General features: G+C 33.6%; 1 protein-coding gene across 4 annotated transcripts; it reads right to left on the bottom strand.

The window, feature by feature from the left end:
* Positions 1-606: 606 nt before the first annotated feature.
* LOC140805858 (uncharacterized) lies at positions 607-6,319 on the bottom strand. 4 transcript variants are annotated; one of them, XM_073162200.1, is made up of 6 exons: positions 6,156-6,319; positions 5,659-5,685; positions 5,294-5,415; positions 1,566-1,690; positions 1,327-1,448; positions 607-1,058 (listed from the first exon to the last, which is right to left on the bottom strand). In XM_073162200.1, the coding sequence occupies exons 3-6, from the start codon at positions 5,361-5,363 to the stop codon at positions 746-748; spliced, it is 630 nt and encodes a 209-aa protein (XP_073018301.1). In that variant the 5' UTR covers positions 5,364-5,415; positions 5,659-5,685; positions 6,156-6,319; the 3' UTR covers positions 607-745. The 4 variants fall into 4 exon arrangements, with proteins under 4 accessions (XP_073018301.1, XP_073018302.1, XP_073018303.1 ...); XM_073162201.1 differs by having other exon boundaries at positions 5,659-5,682; XM_073162202.1 differs by lacking the exon at positions 5,294-5,415 and having other exon boundaries at positions 1,566-1,686.
* Between the last annotated feature and the right edge of the window lie 3,339 nt (positions 6,320-9,658).

The raw sequence follows: 9,658 nt of genomic DNA, 5'->3' as shown, positions 1-9,658 counted from the left end.
AACCTATTTAGAACATACGGTACAGTTCCTAATGAGTTTCATTATCTTACGTTGCGAGACAGATATCATGGTACCTATTGTATATTCAATGACTTTATCTATGCAGCTTGCATGGGTATACAGATAAAATATAATGTCATAATCGAATAAAATCGTAAAATATTATTAAAATAAAAATTATTTTACATCAGATTCAATAAAAGTCTGAGCCACAAGTTGGTTTGCTGGACACCAACTCTAACAGTATACACATTGTTGAGGAAGCTAAAGCCATTGATTTGTTGGAAACGATGTCATAGATACATAAAATGGGTTTGAATATGGTGTAATTCGAGTATTTTATGTAGCCCACTGTGATTCTGGATATTTCAAAGTTTGGATCAATTGTTGATAACTGTAGAATATTGTTTCATGTGGTATTTGAATTAGGCCTCAAGTTGGTGCGCGACAGGCTAATGTCGTTGCTAATAATAACTTATTTAATTGATCAATAATAGTTTAAAATAAGTACAATTATAATGTAAAACAAAGTCATTATAAAATAACTTTGATTATTAATATTATTAAGAACTAGAAAGTGAGCACAAACGTATGTAACACATTAAAGATATATGATTACGATATCTTTTATTAATTTTAAACATTAAAAATTAACGTGCTATACATTAACCAAATGAAACGAACTTTAAGAATTAATGAGTTTTCCCCTGTTAGAAACGAATCAAAGGGACAATGCTCAACATATTTAAGGAGTAAACAAAGATGTCTCAATTGATTCATTTTGAATCCTCACATCCACAAGTGACAGCAGCTCTCTAAAGTAATTCTGTAAAGCATCCATGTCTCGAATTTGGTTATTCAAATCTGCATTGACATAGCTGCAAGTAGCATCCTCATTCTGGTTTCCCAGCTTCTTTTTCAGGTGTTCATGGAAAATTATTAGAGCATCTGCCGTCGAGAGAGAATGAATGGATTCGTGCAAGCGTTGAATCTTGTTTCTCGTTTCTTCAATTTCAACCATCTTTTCCTTCAACCCAAGGGGAAGAAAAGCCAAGGCACTAAAACAAAGTTGTAAGTTGAACATGAAAGTCGGTGAACAAAGTAACTGACAAAAAAATAGAAGTTATTTCAAGGATAGTTTTAAAGAAAGTTGCATGTGACATACATGGCGCAACTCAAATTTTTTAAACTATATAATAGCCATTGTTTTAATCATCATGCCGCTAAGACAATCACATAGTACAATGAAGATAAATGCTGCCTCCAACATAAGGAAACACCACAGGTAGCAAAATATGTTATAAAAATTTTTGCGCGATTTCATACCTAGTAATCCCTCTGGCAAGACCCCAGTTGTAGCCGATAGACATTGAATCCTTAAAGCCAATATTAAATCCTTCTTGTGCAGAAGCTTCCTTTCCAGCAATGAGACCATCACGATAGCCAATCTGAGTTGTCAGAAAACTGATGATGTTACATAGCAAGACCTAAAGGATTAAAGACAAACATAGATAATGTCCTCTACTACACATTAAGCAATAGGTTCAATAAAGATTGCGGGATACCGTATGGAATTGATCATGCCTCCTTTGCCACTCCCTATCCATATCAGATGGTATCTCTAATTTCTCAACAGAGCTTTCACGACAAGAATCATCGTTGTCATACCACAAATCATCGAGTTCTCTGTCTGAGGATATATAAAACAAAGTTTTTAGTGTTGTTTCATAAAAATTCTGAACCATTGCGTGAGGATTCTACTTTGAGATGTGATGATAAAAAGAAATTCATTGAAGACGAGATAATGAGAGAAAGTTCAAAAACAGTTCCAAAAATCTAAAGAATGAGTAGAAATATTTCCACCACTCAGACAAGAACACTTGTAATCCCCCAACAATGAAGTTCGAACTTTGAAGTTTAATGCACAGGAGCCAACTATAATTTAACTTTGCGCTAGCATTTGTCCAGATTTTTGCAATATTGTTTTCTCAAGATGCAAAATTATCAAATTTTTTGTATTTTCACTCCTCTTTTCTTGTTAACATAACCAGAAGCAGTTGAGAACGACAAAGAACACAATCTACAATACAACATAAATTTGTATCCATAGAATTTTCTCAACTTGAGCTTGGGTTGGCCACAGAAAAGAATAAACAAGAGGGAGATGAGAATTTAGAAGGAATATCATGAACATTTCAGTTTCATTTGATATCCCTGAACGAAAATAGAATGCACCAGGGAAAAATAAACAAGAGGGGAATAAAAATTTTGAGGGCATATCAAGAATTATTATGTTTCATTTGATATCCCTGAACCAACACCAATGTGCATGAACCCAATATCAAACTTGTGACATGAACCCAGATAACTCCAGTGGAAACCCAATATCGATAATTGGAACAAAATCCCAAGAACTTAAAGCTAGCTTCAATTACGTGTTTGGACCCATTGCCTATAAATGAGATAGGAACAAAAACCACAAGAATAAATGACGCCACAAATCTTAAATCCACAAAGAACTCGTCTTTTAGAACCTAAGAACAACAAATCGACAAACGTCATAAAGTTGAAATCTTTGATAAGCTTGATTTTAGTGTTTCACGTAAAAGTGAAATAACAAGCACAATGCTCTCAATTGTTTGAAAAGATGATTTAAATAATCTCCCTCAAAATTATGAGTTCAATGTGCATTGATAAAATTAATTATCATACCTAGATAGTTACTCTCAAGAGTCCTAATAAGACTCTAAATAATTATCTATAACCTAAAAAACATTTTCCTATGGGATGTGTATAAGAACTCTAGGGTAAAAATGTAATATGGACTTAAAATAAGTCTTATTTATGCCACAAAACTAGCATAATAAAATAATACGAAAATAAAAAAAATTGGTCAAAAATAAAATAAATCTAGCTCATAATTAAGTAATTTCCTCCATGAGCTTCGTCCACTTTAACTATTTATCTTTCAAATCTTCAAATGAATTTTCCTATTAAAAGCGTTAGTGGAGAAATGAAGAAACACGTTGTTAGATTTTGGTACATGCTCACACATTTACACCTATAAATAGTTCTTAGTGGTTAATGTACAATCATTGAACATTTCTCTGCCCATTTTTGTACTTGGCTGAAGACTTGAGTTTGCATCAATGGAGATTCTTTTTGTTCAATCGATTTATGTTTCCTAATATAGTATCAGAGCAATAAATCACTAAGCTGCGGTCGTGGTTCTATAATCTATATGGCCAAAGGAAATCAAACCAGAACCTCCTCTCAAGCTATGAACAATTTCAACGGCCGAATAGTTTTTGAAGACTCGAGCAGAGTCCATTTTATCTCCAGATTGAAGATCATCCTGGATTGGTGTTAGTCTCACATCCACTCACAGGTACTAATTACAATACTTGAAGTCGAGCCATGTCGATAGCGTAAACAACCAAAAATAAGCTTGTCTTTGTTGATGACATTTGTTTACGCCCTAAGCTGGATGATTTGATGTATGGAGCATGGAATCGCTGCAACAACATGGTCATTTCGTGGATTTTGAACTTTGTTAGCCGAGAAATAGCGGATAGTCTGATGTATATACCTACGGCATCTGAAATTTGGATCGACTTAAGATATCGGTTTCACCAGAGTAATGCTCCGAGAATTTTCCAAATCAAGAAGCTTTTGACTGGTTTACATCAAGACTCCATGGACATTAATGCCTATTACACCAAATTGCGAACTCTCTGGGATGAGTTGAAGGATTTTCAGCCTGTATCTGTTTGCAATTGCGGATCCATGAAGGATTGGGTCATTTATCAAAATCAAGAGTGTGTGATGCAGTTTTTAATGGGACTGAATGAGTCTTATGCACAGATTCATGCTCAAATATTAACGATGGATCCAATTCCTGTAATTTCTAAGATTTTTTCTCTAGTTGTTCAGGAAGAAAGGCAGTGATCTATACACAAAGATATTACAGGTTCTTCTAATGATCAATACTCTTTCTCTCAGTAATCTTCCGTGGTGGATATGGCTAAAGGGAATCAGTATGCTAAAGACAACTCTGGTGATAAGTCGGTTTGCTCCCATTGTCAAGTTAAAGGCCACACTATTGACAAGTGTTACAAAGTCCACGGCTATCCGGTTGGTCATGCGAAGTATAAACAACAGCAATTAGGCTGTGGTCGGCAAATACATGTCAACCAAACACATACTTGACCTGCTTCCTCAGTGAGTTCAATGGCAAATTCTCTGAATCCCGATCAGTGCAGACAACTTATTGCCTTCTTGAGTTCACAGCTTCATCTTGGTCATCCTAGCACACTGGTCACACAATAGCTTGAACCTTCCACTTCCTGTTTCAGTGGTAAAGATTCTTTGTCTTTTGGTCTTAATCTCTCTCTCAATTCAAGTTGGGTATTAGACACTGGAGCCACTCATCATATTTGTTGTTCATTGAGTTTTTTCTCTTCGAGCAAGTTATTTTCTTCAAATGTTACTTTGCCTAATAACTCATTGGTGTATGCCACACATATTGGTTCAGTACAACTGTCTCCTGATTTATATCTGGATAATGTGTTGTTCGGCTCTCAATTTAATTTTAACTTGCTCTCTATCAGCTCGTTAACTAGTCAAATTCCTTGCTCGGTTCACTTTTTTTCTGATTCCTGTTTTATTCAGGTACTTACCACGAACAAAATGATTGGGATGGGTAGCGGGATGGGAAATCTATATGTTTTGCATCATTTCAGCCCTTCTCCAACAGTCTGTAATGTTTCCTTTTCAAAACTAAAGTTGTGGCATTACAGAATGGGCCACCCTTCTTTCCTAAGCTGTCAGTTTTAGATAATAATTTTGGAGTTAATTCTTTAAGACATGATGTTATAATGCATTGTTCGATATGTCACAAGGTTGTAAATGACGGGAGGCGGTGGCGGGACGGTCGGTGACAAGTGATTATGGTAAAATTATATGACTATTACAAAAGAGCAACATTATGTCACATTCCTACTCCTTTAAACAGTCGAAACAACAAAGGTATGTAAACCCACAAAAAATAAGCTAATCCGCACACGTAATAAATAACCATTATTCATGGCTAGGACAACATTTTTACCTGCAAACAGTAAAAACAACAGAACCACATCTACCTACACAGATTAAATGCCAATCTAGACACGTATTAACGAAATTGAAAATATCCCGTTAAAAATATGACAACGTCAAAAAACAAGTAAACGAAATATAGACACATCCAGACACGTTAAAAAAGCAACAGAAATGAAAAGGGTCAAAGATTTACCAGCGCTGCAAGAAGTAGGGGGTTCTTTCTGCAAATCCTTGAGCTCCTTCAAGATCCGCTTCGAAGCCATCGATCCAAAACTTGTCCGATCTAATTACACCGCGTGCCACTGTAATTTCAACCTTGAAAATCACATGAATGAAAATAAGCTTAGAAAACACTACTGCAATCCAATCGATGCATGTAAAAGCATATCAGTTTCAGGATGGAAAGACTACTTCAAGATTCATTAAGAAATAGCAAGAGACAAAAAATGAACTAAAACTAAAACCAAAAGCAACATGTTTCTCACAAGACAACAAATTAGAAATTTTCCATAGCAGTCATGATCAGTTAATTATTAAATTGGTGTTCGAAAAACTTACCCGAGAGTGGGTTTCTCCTTCGAGCTGCTGCACAAGTGGCAAAAAGGATGAAAATAAGTAAACACGCCAACAAATTTAATAATGATTAAAGTGCCCCAAACAAAAGAGAAACCCTCTCAGATCTGACTATAAGATTTGCCTTCTAAAGAAATAAAAGACCATCAAGAAACATATATACTAAATGAGAAAGCCACACAAAACTAGAACGATAGAGGGAAATAATCTCGATTTCCCTGAAAGCTAAATGAGATCGACACCATTTTCCACTATGCAAATCAAGAACAATAACAGAGTATAGGAAATCAAGATCAAATCTTTCACGAGAAAAAATATTTTTCGACCCACAATTAATTGACCAAAAATCCTGATTGATGAGAAATCTTAAAAAGCAAAAAAGTTAGATCCAAACACAAAATCGGACAAATTTAAAACTAAATCATAAGACGAAGAACGAAATTCTACACAAATACAAAAATGGCCCAAAAAGGATTTTCTACCTCATAAACCAAAGTTCAGAGAATTGAGAAGAGGGACGAGTCCGAAGAAATTCACAGCGATTTGCGATGCCAAGGGAGAAGAAGATGAGAGGTGAAAAAGAGAAATAGGTGCCAATGTTTTCTTGGAAAACGGCGTTTATTGTCTCAATTGCTTGCGGCGTGTGTTTGATGATCAAGGTTTGATAGGATTTTATTTGATTTAGATTTCAAAATCTTATTTGTAAGTTTTGGCAAACTGATTCAAAAAAAAATTCAGATTTATTTAGAATTTTAAGGGATTTCCATGAGTATATCGAAATCTCATCAAATTTGATAAGATTTGGTGAGATTTGAATTTTAAAAACATACAATTATTTTTTTTATCTAAAACATCATTCTCATTAACACATCATTCTTATCAGTCAACTTTCTCCACCAAAAGTTTCTACATGGTTAGAATTTTTTTCATTTATCAAATTTGGTGAAATTTGGATTTTAAAAAAATACAATTACTTTTTTATCCAACACATTATTCTCATCAACACATCATTCTCATCAGTCATCTTTTTCCACCAAAAATTTCTACATGGTTAAACTTGTTTTTCCTTTTAACTTTTTTTAAAAATTGAAAGATTTCGTTTAAATTTATAAGTTTCGTGTGTTATTTACTGATTAATATAATAAAAATTATAGTATTTACCAAACCCTCTTTTTAAGTTTAATAATTAATTTAATGTTAAATTTGAAGTTGTTTGATGAATTTTTTATTATTATTTTATATGAACTATGATTAATAAATAATAATTAATTTTTGAATTTACAAACACAAATAATAGATAAGAATTATTAATTTTTATATTATTTTGAGTTATTTATGTTTATATGATTTCTAAGGATAGCTTAGTATAATTTTAAAATTCAAAATTCGATACCTTTTTTCTCCAAACAAGAAATGAATTTGTAAATACAAATTTTAAATTTTAAACCAAACATCAAATTGAATTCCAAATACTTGAATTTCCAAAGCCAATTCCCAATCTAATTCTAAATCCCATAAAATTCTCTCAAATCATGGCTGTCGAACACACCATTAAAGAAAAGTTCAAGAGCTGATGTGCAATGTGTACGGTCAGCGGCGCGTGGATCCTAGTTCCCGAGAGAAAAAAGATTTTACTTTGGCAAGAATGAAAAAAAGTTGAAAAGAGCATATTCCACCCTTGTCCTTTGGAAAATACTGATTACCTTTACTCCAATTTCTTCCTCTGTCTAAAGTCAAAATAAAGAGGGTGCTTGTAAGAAGTTATGTTATTAAAAATAATTAATTTATAGATTGTGAAGAAATGAAAAAAAAAAAAAAATTGCTTGTGTTTAAAAATATAAGTGAAAAATCGAAAAAAAAAATTAATAATAATAATAAGTTAAGTGTTTGATAAATGAGTGTTTTTTATATGTATTTTTTAATAAAATACAAAAATTAATTGTGGGTCAAATAATTTAATTAAGAAGCTAATGTGTTTTAATATTGGTCTTGCAAGCTTAAGATCAATTGGGTCTTCTTTAAATAATTAAATAAAGCCCAATAACACTTATTTAATTAAAACATAAAAGTTTATAAAAATAGTTTCCTAAAAATAATATTTTTGTTATTTTAAAACTCCTTGTTGGTCCAAAACCGGCTTCCCGGGAAAAATCGAGCTCGACTCGTAAAATAATTCGAATTCCAAGATTTTTATAAAAATTAAATCATTTTTAAATCATATTAAGAAGCCTTGCCATTTTTAAATAAAAAATACATATTCTTGTCGAGTCTAGTTCTCAGGGAGAAAAGAGAGGCATTCCTTTCAAGTTTTGGTGCCGCTAGCATCACATCAATAGTGTTAGGGATTTCTTTGCGAGCGAGATGCGTGCTCATCTCTGTTGTTTCCTTTTATGCTTCTGAACTACGTGTTACATTGAATAAAGTAGATGAAGAAACACCCCCAGGTGCCTTCCTATGTTGGAACTCTTCTTTCCCCTGCCTATTATCGAATATTCGGTTAGCATACTTAGATTTCATGTAATCATGTCATATTATCATTTAATCATGCAATCATACATTTAATCACATACTAAATATCATGCTAGCATTTAAAATCAATTAATTAAAACAATTAAGCAATTAAAAATAATTTTCATATATGTAATTTACGTAGGTTGGTTTTTTGGACGTTACAGAATTTTTTTTAAAATAATTATTTTTAATTATTTAAAATAAGATTGAATGTAACGTACCGTACTTTTTGCTACTTAAAATTTGCGAAAAAATTAAAAAAATTCTTAAATAAAATGTGAGCATTCAAAATTCGATAAAAAGGAACAACCGTACGTCTCAACAATTTGTTGCAATAAAAGATATAAAATAGAGTTTGACAAAAGTATTCAATATTTTCATAAAGCTTAAAAACACGGGGGTCCTCGGGTTTAGCCTCCCACTCAGTCCAAGTCTGCTCCTCGGTCCCCACCTCCTGTCTCCTCATAAACATCATCACCTGCACCGATCAAGTCTAGTGACTCTAAAGACTTAATACGTATAAACTTGTAGTAACGAGTAGTACATAATAAAATCACATGCAACTTTAAAATAGGACATACATACTTAAAACTTGAACTTGTGTATTAAAAATTGAACATACGTACATACATACTTAGACGTGCCATCAACATAAACTTTCCTGAAACATACTTGCATACTTAAACATACTTGAACATATATAACTTCATCATTTTGCGTAGAGATATGTTTCAATGCAAGTGACCCATAACATAATCGCCTGATCAGACTAAACCACAATACTGGGATGACAGAGACATATCCACTGCCACATACATGAGATCCCCGTTCATAATTTAACGGGCTGATTGGTCCACGTTCATGATTTAACGCTTTCCAATCTCGATATATACCCGTTCATAATTTAACGGGCGGATTGGTCCCCATTCATAATTTAACGCTTTCCAATCCTTAACATAATTTGGTCATAAGACATTTAGCATACCTCAAAAACTTAAAATATTTTCTTTCACGTCCAACATACTTACTTGGCGTTGACGTTGGATTTCATTTGGGGCCGCTGCTGCGCACTAACATGAATTTCAACACTTATCTTGCATACTTATACGTAGATATTCTTGCTCACCACCGAATTAAACAGCTTATGACATTCTAGATCACTCGGTACTTGACCTCGTTAATTCTTCGTACTAACCCATGACATCGAACCCCGAACAATCTCTAAAATGTTGTGGGACCATTTCCCAAAAATAGAAGACCTGAACTCACTATAGAACTTGAAAAGGAGAAAGAACAAAGACTATTTTACAGATGGGGCCGTGCTCGGGCGGTAAAACCTTACCACTCGCACGCTAGGGTCCGCGCACCGAGCCTTCTGGGGAAAATACTCGGACAAAAAGAGTGCGCTCGAGCGGTAAAATATTAGCGTTCGGGCGCCGAGTCTTCTGGACTCCACGACACGAAGCTTAAACTC

This window comes from Primulina eburnea, chromosome 11 (assembly GCF_022965805.1).
Source record: "Primulina eburnea isolate SZY01 chromosome 11, ASM2296580v1, whole genome shotgun sequence".
NCBI classification, from domain to species: domain Eukaryota; kingdom Viridiplantae; phylum Streptophyta; class Magnoliopsida; order Lamiales; family Gesneriaceae; genus Primulina; species Primulina eburnea.
This window is presented reverse-complemented; position numbering and strand designations above follow the sequence as displayed.